This window comes from Hetaerina americana, unplaced genomic scaffold, assembly GCF_022747635.1.
Source record: "Hetaerina americana unplaced genomic scaffold, ioHetAmer1.1.p SCAF_1, whole genome shotgun sequence".
NCBI classification, from domain to species: domain Eukaryota; kingdom Metazoa; phylum Arthropoda; class Insecta; order Odonata; family Calopterygidae; genus Hetaerina; species Hetaerina americana.
The window spans coordinates 10,782,469-10,800,910 of record NW_027286069.1 but is presented as its reverse complement, the minus strand read 5'-3'; the positions used below and the strand labels follow the sequence as shown (position 1 = coordinate 10,800,910).

The 18,442-nt window shown below is 40.5% G+C and overlaps 1 protein-coding gene across 2 annotated transcripts in view; it reads right to left on the bottom strand.

Moving 5' to 3' along the window:
- Positions 1 to 18,442, bottom strand: part of Gasp (Chitin binding Peritrophin-A domain-containing protein Gasp) — a 29,019-nt gene that overhangs the window by 2,420 nt on the left and 8,157 nt on the right. For both annotated transcript variants that reach the window (XM_071585377.1, XM_071585369.1), the window contains exons 2-4: positions 3,604 to 3,813; positions 2,524 to 2,712; positions 1,642 to 1,852 (exon numbers count right to left, since the gene is read on the bottom strand). In XM_071585377.1, coding sequence (XP_071441478.1) covers positions 1,642 to 1,852; positions 2,524 to 2,712; positions 3,604 to 3,813 — 610 coding nt within the window. The remainder of the gene's footprint in view (positions 1 to 1,641; positions 1,853 to 2,523; positions 2,713 to 3,603; positions 3,814 to 18,442) is intronic.

Sequence of the window (18,442 nt, the reverse complement as noted above, 5' to 3'; positions counted from 1 at the left end):
AGATAGTATACAGTGTAGTAAAAGTTTGAAAAGACAAGTTGAAATAATAGTCAACAGAAGAAGTTTATCTTATCAAACATGAATAATTGAAACAATCCGCATTCGGTTACAGAAAATCACCAATTGATATTATACAAAGAGAATGGTTAAAAAAATTATGAATATGGGTAAATGAAAGTTTTTCACAGAGTAAAAGAAATTAATGCCACAGGGTGTACATTGATTGGTTAGCCAATTGATTTAACACAAGACAAAAATGTAATTGATGGCTGTTAATTGTAAACATGTGTCTATGTTACTACTATTAAAATAAGTGCACTGAAGAAAAATTTAAATCTAAAAACGCATGATTAGATCATGCATTACTATATTCATTAATGTTAGAAAGTTATTAGTTTTCTATTGAAACAGTTTTTTGTAAATGCTTCAATTGAATTAAAGAGAAAATATTTCTGAGAAAGTAAAAATCAACCATTTTTTATGAATTATCATGCAAAGACTCATTTTACTATATCATAATAGAATTCACTTTATATAGAAATTTGCATTTAAAGATAAGAGGTGCAACGGGCATGTACCCTCACCCCAAAGAAAGAAAGAGAAAGACATTTGAGATAAAAATTGAATATCAAAAATTTTCTTATACATCTCTTCAGATTAACTTTAAGTGATCGGCATGTTTATTTAAAATTAGGTACTACATTATCATGGCACCTTAGCCATTTTTTCCTTTCTTATCACTGCCCAGCATAATACTTTTTTATATCTAGGAGAGTTTAATTACAGATGGCAACTAATTGAATAAAAAGAAACAATCTAGCAAAAATGAAGAAATCAAAATTTTCATTGACAACATCTATTGGGTGTAGCACTTCAGGATCACAACCCCCTTTGCAAAAATCTTTTAGCATTCCCTGTATAACGATGCTTTGAATATTGCTTGCCTGAACTCAATATTTATGTAACTGAAAATTTTATAAAAAAGCTGATTTTTTGCATAATTTTTTGATTATAAGAAACTTTATCCATATTTTGTATAAAAAAGTAAAAAGATATCTGGTCATTTGAATGGTTGCTGGTAGATCCCTAGTTATTAGCGGACTTGTTCCTTTCTAGTTATTAAAGCATCACACTAGTTATTAAAGAACAAACAAAAATATCCCGTTCACAATAAAAAATTAATAACAAAAAGAGAGATGTTATATTGAAAAACTAATAAATTACATCTCATTTATACAAGTTGTGCGTGAAATATTTCACCCTCTGTAGCATGCAACTGTAAAGGCCCACAGAGTAGTAGATGGTGCCCATCTTCAATAATAATCAGCCCCAACTGATTTAATAATAAATGTCATATGTTAGTGCTTTGGTTAAAATAATTATAATTATTGGGAATTATTTCATATAAACAGCAATTGACTGCACATGTGTACTATAACAATTGACTATGGCAGCAGTGGACTTAAAATATTGATATTTTAATGCCAACAATGCGAAATGTCCATTTAAAATTTACATTGTGAAGCTTAACATAAAAATATAACGATGATTTTTCAATGCAATAAGAATGAGTAGAATTCGACATCCATTACAATTTCAAAACAGGCCATAATAGGTAATGGCCAAAAAGAAAAAACTCACCATCCGGGGACATCTTCAGGGTCTTCGCAGTTTCCAGTGCCTTCAGCATCTCCAATCTTGAAGACAGTGCCAATGGGGCAACCATACTCACGAGCAACTCCTTCCAAGCAAATGTAGTACTTGCGGCAATCATCAGGGTGAGCATGACGAGAGAAAGTTCCACTGTTGGCAATTTCACCGGGAGCAGGGCAGGAGAAACCTCCAGCAACCTCTGAGAGTGAAAAGAGAGGTACACATGGGTGAATGAGTGAGTGAGGAAACATGCATTAATATTCAGCATATGACATTTCATGCTGTTATGACTCCTCACATGTATTACATGAGTATGTATGAAAAACAGAAGAAGCATGTAGCAGAGTAGGATTAATATATTTATTCTTATTTTGTATTTATGAAACACCAAATGTGTTTTTCTGTTTAATTTGCTCTCTACTGAAATGATCTCACTTTGTGGGTCTGATCAACCTTCCTAGCAGCGTTATCATTTGCAAATGAAGTAAGTAATATGCCATACATTACTTGCGTTAAAACTAAATAATAACTGGCAGGCTATAATAATGTACCTGTACCAATAAAGGTAAGAAAAGCGAGAATAAAGAGTGTCACATTTGTGTTTTTAAATGTTCACCAAATGAGTTAACTATTTAAAAAAATACTTAAGCTGTGTGTGTAAAACAGTATGAACTCATTTTGGGGGATACTGTGTTCTGATGATGTGAGATGCAAGACATTTATGTTACATTATGCACTTCATAATTTCATTGTGCACACATATTAGTTTAAGCAATTGTTGAATAAAATAATACCTTTCCAAAAATGAATGCCATGAGAAATGATCTGGTGGAGCTAAATAATAACTGTTTCAACTTCCATTTTACTAACCTTCATTTCGGCACTCTGGGACCTGGTCAGCCCACATGCAAACGCGTGATTCTCTGTCGTAAGCGAGTCCAGGGGAGCACTGATAGCGGCTGGCCTCACCATCCCAGCAGTTCCAGAAGGTGTCACATTTCTTTTCGTCAGGGAAGATACCATACAGACGAGGACAATGAGCGGTACCAACTGCGGGTTCTGTAATGCAGGGAATAAATGGGTAATTTTGGTAACTGGATTTTAAGGTTATTCAATCGCCAAAATTACATTACTCTCTTGAAAAAGCTCCAAGAAAACTAAACATAAAATCACAAATTTCTCACCCAAGATGGAATTTGAACTCACAATCTTCAAATTAACCAGGAACCATGCTAAACACTGGACCGGTAGAGTTACTACAATATTTAGTATGCGAGAGATGATTTCAGTTCAAGAATACCAGAAAATTTCAAGAGAAAATTTCCACAAGGCACCGCACATTATCAATTGTAATATGAATTAGGTATTGTATGGACTGCACTTAGTTTCATTTCTTGGAAAAAATTTTAAAATTGCAGCATGGCACTATCAAACTACAGTCCTCAACATAAAGGTCAGTTGAATAGGTGAGGGCAATCTTACCTGGCACCAGACGGTGAAATGAGAGCTGAAGTTAAATATAGAGGTCCCAGTTTTTTCCTCTGTGTCACCTGTAGTTTCACAGAAACTGGTATTCAAATTACCATATAACTGGGGTTTAGTGGTACGTGTACTGAGGAAGCCCATGGGGACCCATCGATCAGAAGTCGACATCCTTCAAACGCAAGACTACCATGCCCGATGACATACATTAAAATATTCCAGGAAAAAGTCAGATGCATGAGGCGCTTAATTGGAATATGTCCCAGAGCGACGGGGTGATTTCACGTGAATGCATCTGGCAAAGTAACTTAACTGCGCTTTAAGACCGCGAGACTTCATTTAGTCCCTGTCAGGATCCTTAATTGCTAAAAATCACCCCATATCTTGACTCGTAAATGCTAGATAGGAGAATGCTATCTAGAACATATCTTTTTCTACTTAAAAAATATGAAGGATTTGATCTCTTACCGATATTTTTACGGTCTCCGCAGTCAACGTTGTGCAGATAATCGCAGTTCTCCGTCAGGTATTTTGGGTCAGAGGCATCGAAGGCGAGGCCATTTCCGCAGGTCTTCAGTTCAGCCGCATTTCCATCGCACTTCCAGTATTTGTCACATGATGAAGAATGTGGGTAGAATCCATAATCGTCCGGGCATTTGAAATTTTCTTGTGCTAGGCCTGGAAGGAGTAAAAATATGAGATTAGTAAGTAATGAGATTACTAAGTAATGAGAACATTAAATTTCTATTTTCGGAAATTAAAATGTTATATTAATTCCCAAGCATCAATTTTAAATCACACCGCAATACATTTATTAATCATTGTTGTGTGGTATGGTTGCCATGAGATTGCAAAGAGTGTTCTATGCCCGTCAACAGCTAGCCGTTATCTTCTCTGAAGGGCGGCAAAGGCACCTACTATAATTACTAAATATCGAGAAAACGTGTTCCACAGGGCACATGCTATCTATACCTGGTTCTTATATCATCTATACCTGGTTCCTATACCATGGCTATATATACCTGGTTAGTATTCGGTGGCGCGAGAAACTTTTATAAATATTTTTAATATTTCAAGAATGCATTGTTTGGAAAGTCAATAGCACTGCGGAATCACTCAAAAGTTCGGATATAACCAATATGCTTTGAAATTCGCCCAGCAACGACTACCACTACATCCTCACCTACTCTAACCAAAGGCTACTCTATTTCCATATAAAATGCATTGGAAGCTTTTTTTAAGATTATTTTCCGTAATATGTACACAAAGGCGACGAGGGATCTGCAGGCGTTAAATAGGACAGACGCGGAGAACAAAATCTTCCGCGTTGGACGTGGCATGGGTGCCACAGGTGTACGTACACTCCGTCCGCCACAGAGCTTTCACTACGCGCAGACTCATTTCGGGTTGCGAATGCTAAATTTCAATTTAAAAACTTATCCAATTGCAGTAGCGGCCATCATTGGATCATATTAAAGTTTCATTCCAAATTCTTCCGTTAATTATGGAGATCGAAAGAGTTCCAAAGGTTCTTTAAAGCCGACTTTCGACATGACACAGATCTGCATGAATTACGTGTTACGACATTAGAGAGACGTGCGGCAAGATTCTTTAAGGCGTTCACCAGGTTTGTCGTCTTCTCCAACCGTTCGTTTCCTTCATTTACTTCTCCATCACCAATAATTTTTTGCGGATAAAAATACAAAAAAACATCGTGGTCAACTCGATGCGCGTGGATGACCTTTGTGAATGGTGGAGAGCCAATGAGGCTTGGTGGATTTTCATTTCCACCAGCGCAGAATATCCACGGGTTTATCAACATCCCTCGGGGGTGATGCCTCCTGAGCACCGCCGGTTCACCACTCATCCCGGGTCTCCTCGTGCCTTTCGCTCACCTCGCGTCCTCCGAACGAACGAATAAAAGTCCGCGCGGATTTCTTGCGCAATCAATTCGTCGTGTGGGTCGATGAACTCCGCGCTCTAAACTCACGAGGGATATGGAGGAATGGAAAATATAGAAATGTGATGTGAGCGGAGCTATGGATTCACTTTTACGTGGAGACCCCCTTGGACACTGAAATGTCTATCAAGTGAAACTTTGTCGCCCTGAATCGACCCAGTTTCAAAGAAATGCGCAACTGTTCACGCGCTCTGAATTCCTGAAAAAAGGCAATAATGACATATTTTTACACTTTGCCGACCTTTCGAAAAAATTTCGCTATTACTAGAGATTAATTAGCAAAATAAAACCAGCGACGGCATCGAAAGTCACACAGAATAATATGGCCTTTTTATATATCCTGTCCTTACTAGTGTCTAGAAGAAATCGTGGACAAATGAGATATTTTTGGAAAAGTCATATCTTTAACCCAATTAATATATAATATTACATTCATTCATACAATTTAGGAATAATGCCGCCAAAAAGGACCTCGTCCCGTTTCCCTTTTTGTATGGACGTAATTGAGCTTGTTCCCAGGAAATCGGATCGATAGCGCCCGTTAGAAACGCGAACTCGAAAATAGGAGAGCGGTTTTGCAATGAAGGTGAAAGTAAAGGAAAGCCCACTGTGACTCGTGTGAACGACAGAGAGAAAGAGAAAAAAAACAATTTTAAATGAAAATTAAATTACGCCTTTACCAGCTACTCCCAGCTATCGGCTTATAGAAATGTACCCAGTAATATGAATAGTATTAATGAAAAAGCAATTTTAAAAAGCTTACATGTCCCGAATTCGAAAAACGTGGAAGTTGATTGTGCATGCAAATGTCGGGAAAATATTACATCCTTAAAATTTGCGGATAAATTCCTTCCAAAAAGGTTCATTTTATTATTTGCAACTTAAGAGAAAAATCATACAACAATGTGAACAAAATCGCGCAGTTATAAGTAACCAGGAGATAAACCAAAACGCGTAACTGTGAAAGCAGCCGTGCGTGCATACGATACATAAAAATAAATTCTTAATCTTTACGATTTTATGCTTCGGTCCATTGATTTCTGATATTAAAAGTTCCAAATTCTTAAGAAAATGAGCAGTTTTATCCTCGCATTCTTCAGGTGAAGGAAATACTTCGTTTCGGTTGATCAGTTAGAAATCGGCTCACTACGCTATTTCGGAGGGAAACTGCGTTTTGAAACGTCTTTTCGCTTCGAAAAACTTTCCACTTGAGCTATGTCACGTGGAGTTGTTGTCGGAAATGCTCGATGAATTTTCGCTTTTCCGTTTTGAGACACTCGACCCACGCTTCCGTATTTCCCTTCTGCAGCGTCTCAGTCGGTGGTGGGCCCTCTTGCTTGACGAGGGAGAAAATCGCTTCCGGTAGTCAAAATATGTGTTCGAAAGAAAGCGTTTTGATTTTCTCTTGCTTAGAATATTATGGTTGTAATGCGTAACGCTATTTTGTTTTATGGCGATGTAGTTCCGATACATATCAGGCTCTGCCAATTTGTAACCGGTGAAGGATAATCGAAGAGTAGAAGGAGGTACGTGCGGTTCGCTCATTCACTAGTCGCCGTCACAAATTAACTGAAGAATGCTAATGCCAGTGATTAAAGCTACGATAGGCCTCAATGAGTAAAGTTCTTTCTCCTGCTTGTATCTCATATTATATAGTATGAAAACACTGATAAATTTCCTTGCGTTTTGCTCCCTGGAAATTATGAGTCACTATAAACGTATGAAGTATCGGTCAGTTAGGCATAGAGTCTAAATATTTCATTTGATACACAAAAATTTTGTCTTTCCCAAAGTTTATAGCCCGGAGAAGAATTGAGGTATCGAAGATAGTGAAAACATGGAAACTTTTTGCGCCAATTTGGATCAGCCACTCTGAAAAAACTAACAATGAGTTAACTTAGAAAAAGATACAGTGTACTTCTAAAATTTGCAAGTCCTAAGAAAAATTTAGAAAATGATATCAAACCCGCACTGATTTTAAATACTTAGAAGGAATCTAATATCACGTGAATGGCTTATTAATTAGTGACATTACACCAGCATAGTTAGTTGAAAACTGTGTTAAATATTATAGTATGAACTGAACCTCCGTTTAAATAATATCATCAATATCAAAGTGATTGAATGACACTTTAATCCTCTTCTTCAAGATTCCCTTGCACTTGAGCAAGCGGCCGTTAGCCGCTCTTCATCGCGAAGACTGGAGAGAATGTCACGCCTCCAATCGAACACCAGGCTGTCTGTGAGGCGATCCAAACGTTTCGACTGAGAAAAAATTCGTTCCGTTGCGCACAGGCGATTTTTGTGTCGCGTGCTTGGAAAGGCGGAAAAAAGATGGCGAAAGATGTGTGGTTTTAAGGTCACTGTTCAGCAGCTTGCATCCATCATCCTCCCCTAGGCCCCTACCCTTCACCATCAACCCCTACCTCTCCAACCCCCAACACCTACACAATTGACTCGTTTTTTCTGGGGTTCGTGCCTTGGTACCAAGAAATACCTAAGATTATTGCCCCAGGCCCTTGAACTAGTTTCTGAGATACCTGTTTTCTTTCCTGGGTGCCAGATTCGATCTTTAATTTCTAATTGCTTGCGCTGTATGGCCGCAAGAATAATGCCGTCAATTTGCATTTGGTCCACAGCTTCCATATCTCTTTCGGTGACCCTTGGCTAAGACTCATCCCATCCTTGCCAAGCATTATTGCCTCACTTGCTGGTACTGGACTGGGTTTTCTCGCCTTGGGTCCTCCACCCCGGGTTATTATTTTCCCTCGGGGAGGGGGGTGAGGCAAGAGGTTGGGAGTTGGTGCGGGGACTCTCGATCGGGAGCAAATCCGAAATGTCACGCGTCTCCACAATCCGGCTGTCCCCCCCCGCCATCACCACCCCAACTCCCGACCTCCTCCCCCCTACTCCCAGGCCGGGGGGGGGCCGCGACGACCGTGGGAAGGCGGCGGGGCTCGACGGGGGCCTTTATTGGGGGCAGCGAGGACGAAACAAACCGAGAAACAAGTTAGCGCTCCGGAATCGCTTTTACTTTCTTTTTTCCATGCGTGCGTGTGTGTGTGCGTGTGGGATGAAGTGAAGGAGAGAGGCAAGAGGAGAAAACTTCGCCTGGGCAAGTTTTCGGAGACTTGCGAAAAGCACGCCTCCCCTCCACCCTCCCAGGACCATTTGATACATCGTGCTGGCTTCACGTTTCTCAACACTTTCTTCAAAACACAAATGAGCACCGTCTCGGATATCTTGTGGACCAAAATGTTAGGCATCACTGATCCGAATGGAAGTTTTAGGGAAAACCTGCTTTCAGATTAACTGTTTATTTTTCGTGGAGGAGGCTTTCGAGATAATACCATATGCATAATATGCCGGCCTACTTTAATGCGATGCCCACATCAAATCAGTTTCAGATTCGAAGTTTCCTTTTGAGTGGAAAAATTTAAACACTAATTGAAAATTATTCATTACAGCACGGATATCGATTAATTTCATTTTACATGATGAACGTGCAATTAGTCCTAAGAAGTTCTGATCGACCACGCTTAGCCGAGTGCATTCTCAGATACGGGCATGGGGACCTACGAGGAATGATTAGAAAGTTAGAGACATTTTTAAAATTAAATTTTAACGACAGGGGAGAACGACCCGGTGACACGTATCACTAAATAACCACGCTCGCGAGACTATTTCCCAGGCAAGGCGCAAATTTTGAACTTTATACACAGTTTTAACTTCTCCGAAGTAGGGGAAATGCTGAAAATTATGAAAAAAATCAAAGATTCATGTTGACACAGCCAAACGAAAAAAGTGAATGAAGAGAGTAGTTCGTTGGGGGTTGACGCAGGTGCAGTGCCAAAGCGGGAGTTTTTCAGTCGGAGCAGCCGTGAGGGAAACTTCGAATACAAAACTAAGTTGACGCTTTTTCGTGCTCTTCGACTTCAAAATGTGTCTGAGGTTCGATAACATTTCACTGGCTTGTTAAATATGAATATTTTCGCAAATAAAAGCTTTGCTCTGCTCAATGGATATACTGACATCTTATCATGCCTTATTATGTTTTAAACTGAATTAGAGCAACATTTTTAGCGTTGAATTTTTCATTTTGATTGCAAGATATAGTCAGGACATCTGTGTATTTCACATAATTTAAACTTTAAAACGATCGAGGATAGAAATATTAAAACTTGAGAGATATCCGAGGTGTACACGAGTGCTATCCGATCTGCTCAAAGCCACCAATTGCTGTAATTAGCAAATAGCTTCCCAGTAAAGGAAAATTTCCGTAAAAACATTGCAATTGGCTTGCGATGAATACAAACAACTAAAGTACGTCTTTGGGAAATTTGAAAGATGAGAAACCTTTCGGCTGGAGAAATTTAGAGCGCAGAAAAACGACGGTCCAAACTTTCGTGTGAAATGTGTAACGACCTATCTATAAAAACTGATGGTGTGAGAATGAAGCGTTAGGGAAACGAAAGAGAAAGGCAAGGCTCGCAAGGGCCTTACTTTCCCTCATAGCACACACACGCGCGCGCGCGATGGCAAGCGCGCCACGCCATCTCGCCTTCCCTCGGACGTACGCGATGTGCTGTGGCTGAGAGGCAAGGAATTAACGGTAAAGCATTTCATTCTCCCCTCCCCCCCCACCCAACCTCCAACCCACGGAATCTCGTGGTACTGGTTGATGAGGGAGGCGGGGGGTAGAGCGAAGTATGTGATTGCGTGTGTGTGTAGACGATGACGAAGTGGAGGACTCGATTCCGAGTGAAATATGGGAAAGGAATACGATCACTTTCCGATGGATAATCATACGGCAAATGACTGGACAAACGGCGATGGTTGGACCACCAGCCCGAGTTTTCCCTCTCGGGTTGGTTTTCATTCTTAGAATCTGTCACGCCGTGAGTGAAAGCAAAACCATTTTTTGGGCATTAGAAAACAATGGAGATCAGACTTTAATGGAATACTAATGATACTAAGAATGTTTGAGTGAATAATGCTAGGTCATGAGATCGAAAACAATTTCGAAAATTCTTACAGCAATTCAAACCGCAGTGCTCCATTTGTACTTGAAATAGTATGTATTTCCCTGTAAGGACCTTAAATTTCTTCAATTAATTACATGGAACTGAACATTCGGTGGGCGATTCTTACCGTGTACGGCCATGAGTCAGGCATCGAGAACATTTGTGGAGACTGCGAGAGGATGCAGTGCCGCAGGCAAAGAGAGGCGGGGCGGGGAGGGGGTGGTCGCAATGAGGGCAGAGGTACACTAGCGGAAGGCGTGCGGGAGTGGGAGGAGGGAGGGCGAGGGCGAGGAAATCACGCGGCAGTCGATGGAAGGAAGAGGCGAACCCCGCTGCTTACGCTTCCAAGGACGCAAGAACATTCCCTCCTGAGTATGTCACCGTTTCCGCAAACCATCTCGCCCGGAAACGATAGAACCTTATCCCACTTAAGACCACAGTGTTTTACATCGCATCAGATTTGAAGATGAGATTCAGGATTACATGAGGTCGGCAAAACAAATTGAACACGTTCGCGTTAATTAACCAACACAAGGATATTTCCTTCGCCGATAAATAACACCCCCACCCCTCACTACGACCACTCTAAGGAGGAGGGTGGGCGTATGCAAACGAAAAATAATTGCATTTGCCACACATTAAATTCGATTTTCTCCCATGGAAAGCTTGACCTTTGCGGAAAATCACTCATGACAGACCGACATGAAATCTTTCAAGACCCTTCAATTCTCTCCGAGAACCGTTAAGACAGTGCTGAAGCGCTAAACGTCTTCGCCTCCCTTCTCACGAGGTCGCCGTAATATTTTATGGCATTCCAAAGGTGGAGGGAGGGAGGGTGGGAGGCTGGGATCGGGTGGTTGGGGGGATGACACCCCGCGGTTGGGGTGGGAGAAAGAAACGTGACGAAACAACAATTGAATGAGGAAGAGCGTGATCGTGAATGGGGAGGTTGAGTTGAAGGCGGCTTCCGATAGAAGCGACGTGGCGGCAGCGGAGGGAGGGGCGGGGTGAGAGATCTGCCGCCGCCGCCGTTTCAGCTCCGGGCCGGAGAAAAATGAGTGGGGTAGAGGGAGTGGGGAGGGGCGACAGGGAGAAACGGCAATAACAAGTGAAAGTTCGCCGCGCGTGGCCTTTAAAAAAACTCACCTTTCCCTCACTCCACTCGATCAGGAATGGCTTTCGAAGATGGAAGGTACGAGGGTCGGCTGGGTGCGTAATGGGGACGAATGTGAACGCAATGTATGTGTGTCTGTATATATATATATATATATATATATATATATATATATATATATATATATATGTATATATACATATATATAAGCACAAAATGTCGCAAAAAGCTGTTGTAGTCCGAGAGAATCGATACTTCTTATGCAAGGACTCTGGATAAGGTGATCAAGGGATCTCCAGAGGCTAGGCTTTGAGGTAGTTTTACGGCCCGAAAGGCGCGGCACTGGGTTTTGCGCAACCAATGAGAGACCCGAGAGCGAGCGATTAAAATTTGAGTCGCGAGAGAGAGAGAGGCAGGAGGTGAGCGAGAAGGAGTGGCGTAGAACCAGAATTCAAAATCGGTAACGGCAGCCATAATTTGAAAATCAGGATCAATCATAATGAACTAAACGTCAGCTACAATGATAGTACATCTACAATATTATAACATGTTTAAACACGCCAAACAGCATGAGATAGCTTTCTCAAAGCAACAATTTTGGTTTCCACCTGTTTGGTAATCATTTGGACAGAGATGAGTGTTTAAAGACGAATATTTTGTGTGTATATAAAAATCCGGAAATCATCCTAAATCTTAAAATAAACTGGTACAAAATTCTAGGAACCGTGAGACGAAGATTTAGAAAATGCAATGATGACAGACGGGTAATTTTGTGACCTCACGACAGTATGACACATTCGAGGGAGAGTGCAAGTGACTAACGCAACGCGAACGCCCTCTGAAACTCGAGGAAGTCATGAAAATTGAACCACTGCACTTTCACCGAGTGATAAATAATCGGATGAAGGATGAAAATCCTGGAGGAGGGAAACCTATTTACAGGAATTGTGGCATATTTTTGTTTACTCTTGGAAATTGCGTACTTAATTAATTGAATTTACCCCATCAAATTGAGTATTCCCTTGGTTTTGACTTGTAAAATCGAAAACGAATTTTAAGCGAGAGATATATTCACTGCGATGCAATCCAATGAAAATATTTTACCACAACGGTGTGCAAAATACACGCACTAGGTTCTTTAAAGGAAGATCAACAAAAAATTGGAACGACTTTTATTTAAAGAACTCGCTCAGGAATTGGGAAAGGCTAAAGGCCTTATATCAAAAGAAGCCATTGACGGATTTCCACCACAACCCTCGTTGCGGACTGTACTTGATTCCTCCTCCGCTCATTGGGCACCACCCTAGAGCCCTCGCAATTACGCAACCTTCGTGAACTCTCCTCAACCAGCGAGGTTTCCAACAACCACATAACCTGACAAACAGAAAACTATTCATGGGGAAATACTTTTAAGATTTTAAAATCAGAGAGACACTTTGGGAGCGAGTTAAACTAAAGAGGGCGACGGAGAGCCACCATTACCTGCCTCGCTCCGCCGTTAACACGGAGAGTGCCCTCGCAGAATGGGCGTGGTGGGCCCTGCGCCGATCTCCCGCTAGCCGGCGAGTGCAGCGAGCGGGAGATGGCGAGGAATGCAGTTCCCACCCACGCCCCTCCCTCCAGCCCTCTCGACCGTTTCCTGGAGAGAGGAGGCGAGAGGGCCTCCCCTGCCCCACTTCTGGGTTGGAGTACGGGGCTCCTGGCCCAGCGGAAGGTGAGCTCGAGGCGCGATTGGGGAACTATATATATACACACACACAATCTCCTTGCGCTAACGAATCCATGGGGCGTTGCCTGTAACTGTAATTTGCTCCGTACCGCAGAGATGAAAGGGCGGGGAAGAGGGGGTTGCAGTCGAAGAGGCACTCCGCTCACGAACCTTAAGCAAGGAAAAGGGAAGTTTCTCCTCTTACGGAGGCGGTGAGAGGGAGGGAGGGTGGAGGAAGAGAGGAGAGGGAATGGGGGGGGGAGAGAGAGAATTCCCTCTGGCGGCAATTATGGTGTTAATATCCGGAGAAATTATGCAATTATGATTTATTTAATATAACTTCCGGAGATGGCGAATGGTTTAGCATTCTCGGATTTCGCAATTCATATTCTCCTTTCCCATCAATATCAATATTTACGCAATGTAGAGTACACGTTATATGGTCGCTATCTGAATATTTATCCAGTTTTAACAATGAAACCGGCATGCATTTTACTGCGTGCTTCTCATCGACATTATTATAGTAAAAATTCTAAATAAAGATACTTGTGTAGAGTTTTTTATTGGAAAACCCGCATGCTTTATGATTTATTTCCAATGATAAAATCACTTATTTCAAATGTATGATGAATCAATACTAAAGTTCATATTCCATGAAATTGCAATCGATGAAATTTATTAAGTATTAAAAACGTCCAGTCTCCCAACCGTGAATTTAATTTCGTCGTTCATAATTTGAACAAATACATACTTTGTACAAATACGCCTTCAGAAAGAATTCCTCACTTCCTTGCTTACGGCGAGAAAAGACAGAGGTATAGTTGGTATATCCAAGATTATTGTTAGTATATGTGTATGACATTTAAAACGGAAAATTAAATCAAACAAATTGATATAAATTACTAGCAGGAGCATATTTCTCCGGTCAATTGAGAAGGTTTTCCTTTAAAAAAACTTCAAAATGTAGAACTCATGTGGATGAGAAATGTAGAAATATCGCTGGAATACCTTTTCATCGCGTACAATCCATTGCATTTCGAGTACTTTCGCAAGTAATTGGTGTTATGCGATAACTGTTCGGTAACATGACCATGGCTAACTTAATGCAAAGCTCGTAAGATGTGGAGTCATGAGATTTCTTCCATCGCTCTCGCTGGATTATCTCCTCGGGGCCGGCTGTCGACGGAGAGCGGAAGGGTGGTGGAGCTTAGATGGGGGAAGGAGGGAGTTAGTTGAGGGACGAGGGGGGGGGGAGAAGGAGGTTGTGGGCGTTGGCACGCGGCGACGGCGGAGAGCAGAGCTTTCATCCCGCGTGCGCTGGCCGCCGCCCCAACCCCTTTCACTGCCACCCCCTGGGGCCACTTTCACTCCGCAGCGGAGGGAGGGGAGGAGGGCGTGGGCGAAGGGTCGGCCGCACATGAGCGCCCGCCCAAGCCGACGCCAATTACGCCGCGGAATTCAATGAATTTCGTCGCTCCCACTCTGGGGAACGTGGGCAGGTTTATTTAAAATTTATTCATGAATGAAATGAAGGCCCTACACATTTTTAAGTGTTTTATCGCGAGATGCATGCTTGCGATAACAATAAAATTTAGCTTTTTTGCCATAAACGTTCGAAATTTTGAGTGAAGTAAAAAAATGATTATATCCTGTTAAAAATTTCCCTAGTTGGCTAGAATATTTAATTCCACTGCGTATTCGATGGAAAATAGGGAAATGAAATTTTGTCTGAAGAAAAGAAGCCATTCACAACGAGATTCAAAGTAATAATGTCCCTACTGTGAAACAGTACTCAACTCATAATGTGCGCAGTAAAACACAGCATTGCCGTTAGACTAGTGTTCTGATAGATCGTTTCTTGTTTTATGAACAAACATTCGGATTATTAATCAATGACAAGTCTGCATTGATTGACTCTAATATCAGAATCACCCTAGCCTAAAAAGTTAGTAATCATGAGTGTTTTTTAAACATATGACCAAGCGAGCACATTCCTTAGTGGTAGTGGGTTGGAACCATACATTTAAAGATAGCGATAGTGATGCGTAACATAACTTAATAGAAACATAGGTTGTTAATACAACGCCTTGTTCAATTGATTTCATTATTTTGAATATTCGTTATACTAGTATATTACGTCATGCATCGAACCTTATTGGTCTTTGTTTGCATATTTAATATGCATTACTTAGATTTTTGTATATGGAATATTTCCTTGAATATGACGTATAAAATAAGTTGTAGTCAATTGTCATGAAAGGAAGAAGCATGAAGTTTTATTGTACACTGTATTTTCCGAATTAAACTTAAACAGACTTAGAAACAATGCATTTTTGTAATATTAAGACCCCTGGAAGGAAATACCCTACTTGGATTGAAATAATTCAAGCTTGGGTGGGCATATTTTGTTAAGCATTTTATAGGAGGAATTATCCCTTAAGGTCATGAGGCAATAAAGAATAAAAACGTACCTTAAAAAAGCTCCAGGGCAATTAAGAGTGAATTTGTTAAAATGCACATCCATTTCAATTTTTTCAATGGAAATTACGGTCTAATATCCAACTAAGGAATTTGGTTATATTTTATATTGAAGGTTATATTTATGCCTTCTTGGGGTATAATTTATTCCTGGAGATAACGTAACCGTGAGTGGGATATGAATTAACCGCGGGTTCTCGCCGGCATCATTACGATCGAATTGGAACATAATATGCAATTCTCAACATTGCCGTCAACCGCACAAAGAGGTGTCCTCACCCCAAGTGTAAGGTGTCAGTGTCCTATTCTTAAGGTCACCTTGAGCGAAGAATATTCCAAGGATGGATGAAGGGAGAAAGTATGAGGAAGGTACGCAGCACCAGGTTACCTGAAGATGTGGTTCAGAGGAATGACGATGAACACGACACCAGCATTGCGGCGGAAGATGAGATAGCGTTTTATATAAAAAAACATATTTATAAATAAATATATAAGGTATTATATATATATGTTTTATATAAAAAACATATTTATAAATAAATATATAAGGTATTATATATATGTTTTATATAAAAAACATATTTATAAATAAATATATAAGGTATTATATATATATATATATATATATATATGTTTATTTATTTATACATTTTGAAATTCACGCAAGAATTGAATAATTCGCTGGCGCGGCCACCTTCTTCAGCAGAAGGAAGAAAGGATAGCACTGTCCTTCCACAATTATAATGACACGAAAATATACTGTTAGAATGCATGTAATTCATGTGCATGCAAAAGTGCGGAGTTTGCTTGAGTATTTCACAACCTCTATTTCTCTGTCGCTATCAGATTCGCTTCCCCTCTGCCACCGCGGTGCTGGGAGAGGCATTGGAGGGTGTAAATCAGAAGAAAACCCTCCGGAAATTACTCATCTAAGAGCCACTGAAATTCAGTTAATCGATTTAGCGAATTCTGCCGCCTCTGGTCTGTGGTTTTTGCTGCCTTAAACAAAAGATCACCCTATCTTAGTGAGAGACGAGGAAGGGTCACGGAAATTAAGACTAAACAAACTAAGTTCAAAATAATGTCGACAGTTAGCTCTTGCGCGATTGCACTTAGGGATGTTTATTATTTATGTATTTATGTCTGTCAGAAACTACATGATAACTCAGGAGGTTGATTAAGACACTGCATCTTCTCCAGAGCACAATCACTTTTCGTAATTTACCTTCTCTTACAGAGTGAGTAATAGTAGCAAGAAAATGTATCGATGTAGTTTTTTTTACAATTGTCCGCTTCCTTTGATTGATGGCCGCCGGCCACAAGCGAGGGTGCACTGGGACGGAGGGATCGTGGGGGTAGGGGAGGAGGTGCCGGAGAATGCTTGCTTGCCTGAAGGTGGGTTTAATTTTCACCCTTGTCGACCTACTCTCGCTCGTTCATAAATACGTATACCTTGTCCTCGTCCCTTGCGGCCAGTTTCAAAAAGGTCTCATATTACTAATTAAATATGTATTTCGAAGGATTTTTTCGGATGTGAATAATTGACGCTCTTGATGGCAATACAATAAATAAATTAAGATAAAAAAGAGCACAATAAATAAATCAAGTTAAAACCGAAGACTGAATAGAGGAAGAGTCGATTAATTTACTTTGATTCTCTGAGGAAGTGACGCAATATTTCATTTCTCAGGATGCTGTAAGTTGTTTGTGCTTTAAGATTGATGTTCAATGCATGTTAAATATAACAATATTTTGTGATAAACCTATTATTGAATGTTTCAGTTGTGGGAAGCATGCTTGCAAGACGTGTGATTTGCGAATAATTATCAGTCATAAACCTCTTGATTGAGCTAGATCAATAGGAGTCTACTGAAAATAACACGGATCCGTCCGAGGCATTTGTTGTCAATACACCAGATGATGAAACTGAAGGTCATACTTGTGCGGGCAGGGTATCTATTCAGATGAATATTTCCTAAGAGAGAGGCAAAAATGTTGGGTCGGTTCATCCAGCGCGCAACCAAGTTTAAAAATTACATCGCTTAATATACATACATTAGCCATTCATATTAATCCCCAATAAACAAACGTGAACTAAATATGACGAAGGATGCATTTTTAAAGTATAAAATGCCAATTGAGCAGCGTGTATGACTGCTGAATATCTGTTTGCTTCTGCGGTCTCGAGCTATTTGACACCTCAAGACCAAGAATACCTCAAAGGTAGTATTGCAAGTGAATAGATAACTCCCTAACAATTCCCAATCACGAAGGGTAACTCACACCACTCTTGGCCTTGAAAGTGGAATTTTAAGAGCGTATGTTTCCTCGCATGCCCTTCGTCTCGAACGCGCCCATCTTTCTATAGGAATCTCATAAGCGGGACAGAAGGAGAACGGAGAAAATGAAGCTTGAATGTATGTTTGAGATTTATCCACACATACGAGGTATTTACCACCCATATGTTGAAACAGATGGTGTCAAGATGGACACCATTATTTCATCGCGCATTAACCATATGGCTTGTGGAAATCATTTTCCTTGAACTAGAAGGCAAGGCATCCCGATGTCCTGTAATTCATACGCGTGAAATTATTAAAATCAGATTAAGTCGCGTAGAGAAGAGGATGAGTCTTGAATGTTTTAATTTTTAATTAAAAACAAAACTTTTGATCGAATATGTTAAAACAATTTTTATAATTTTTTTCTGCTCGCTGTAGCCATTAGAGAACATAATTCAAGGAATACATTTTCGAATTCATATCTGATGATTCGAATGGTGCGAATTTAAATATTATAATGCTCTTTTCACTTGAAACTAAAGGAGAGTATGAACCTACAGAAACCATCAAATACGTGTTTAGAACGTGGATTTGTTTAAAATCAGCAATATGGGGTAAAAAATTGTACCAGCCCACGAATAGGTGGAGGGGAGGGGACGAGGGCCTCCGAAAGCTTCGCCGAGCCCATTTTTCCGACAAACGGAACACGGAGGAGGAAAAAAGGGGCATACAAGTTTCAAA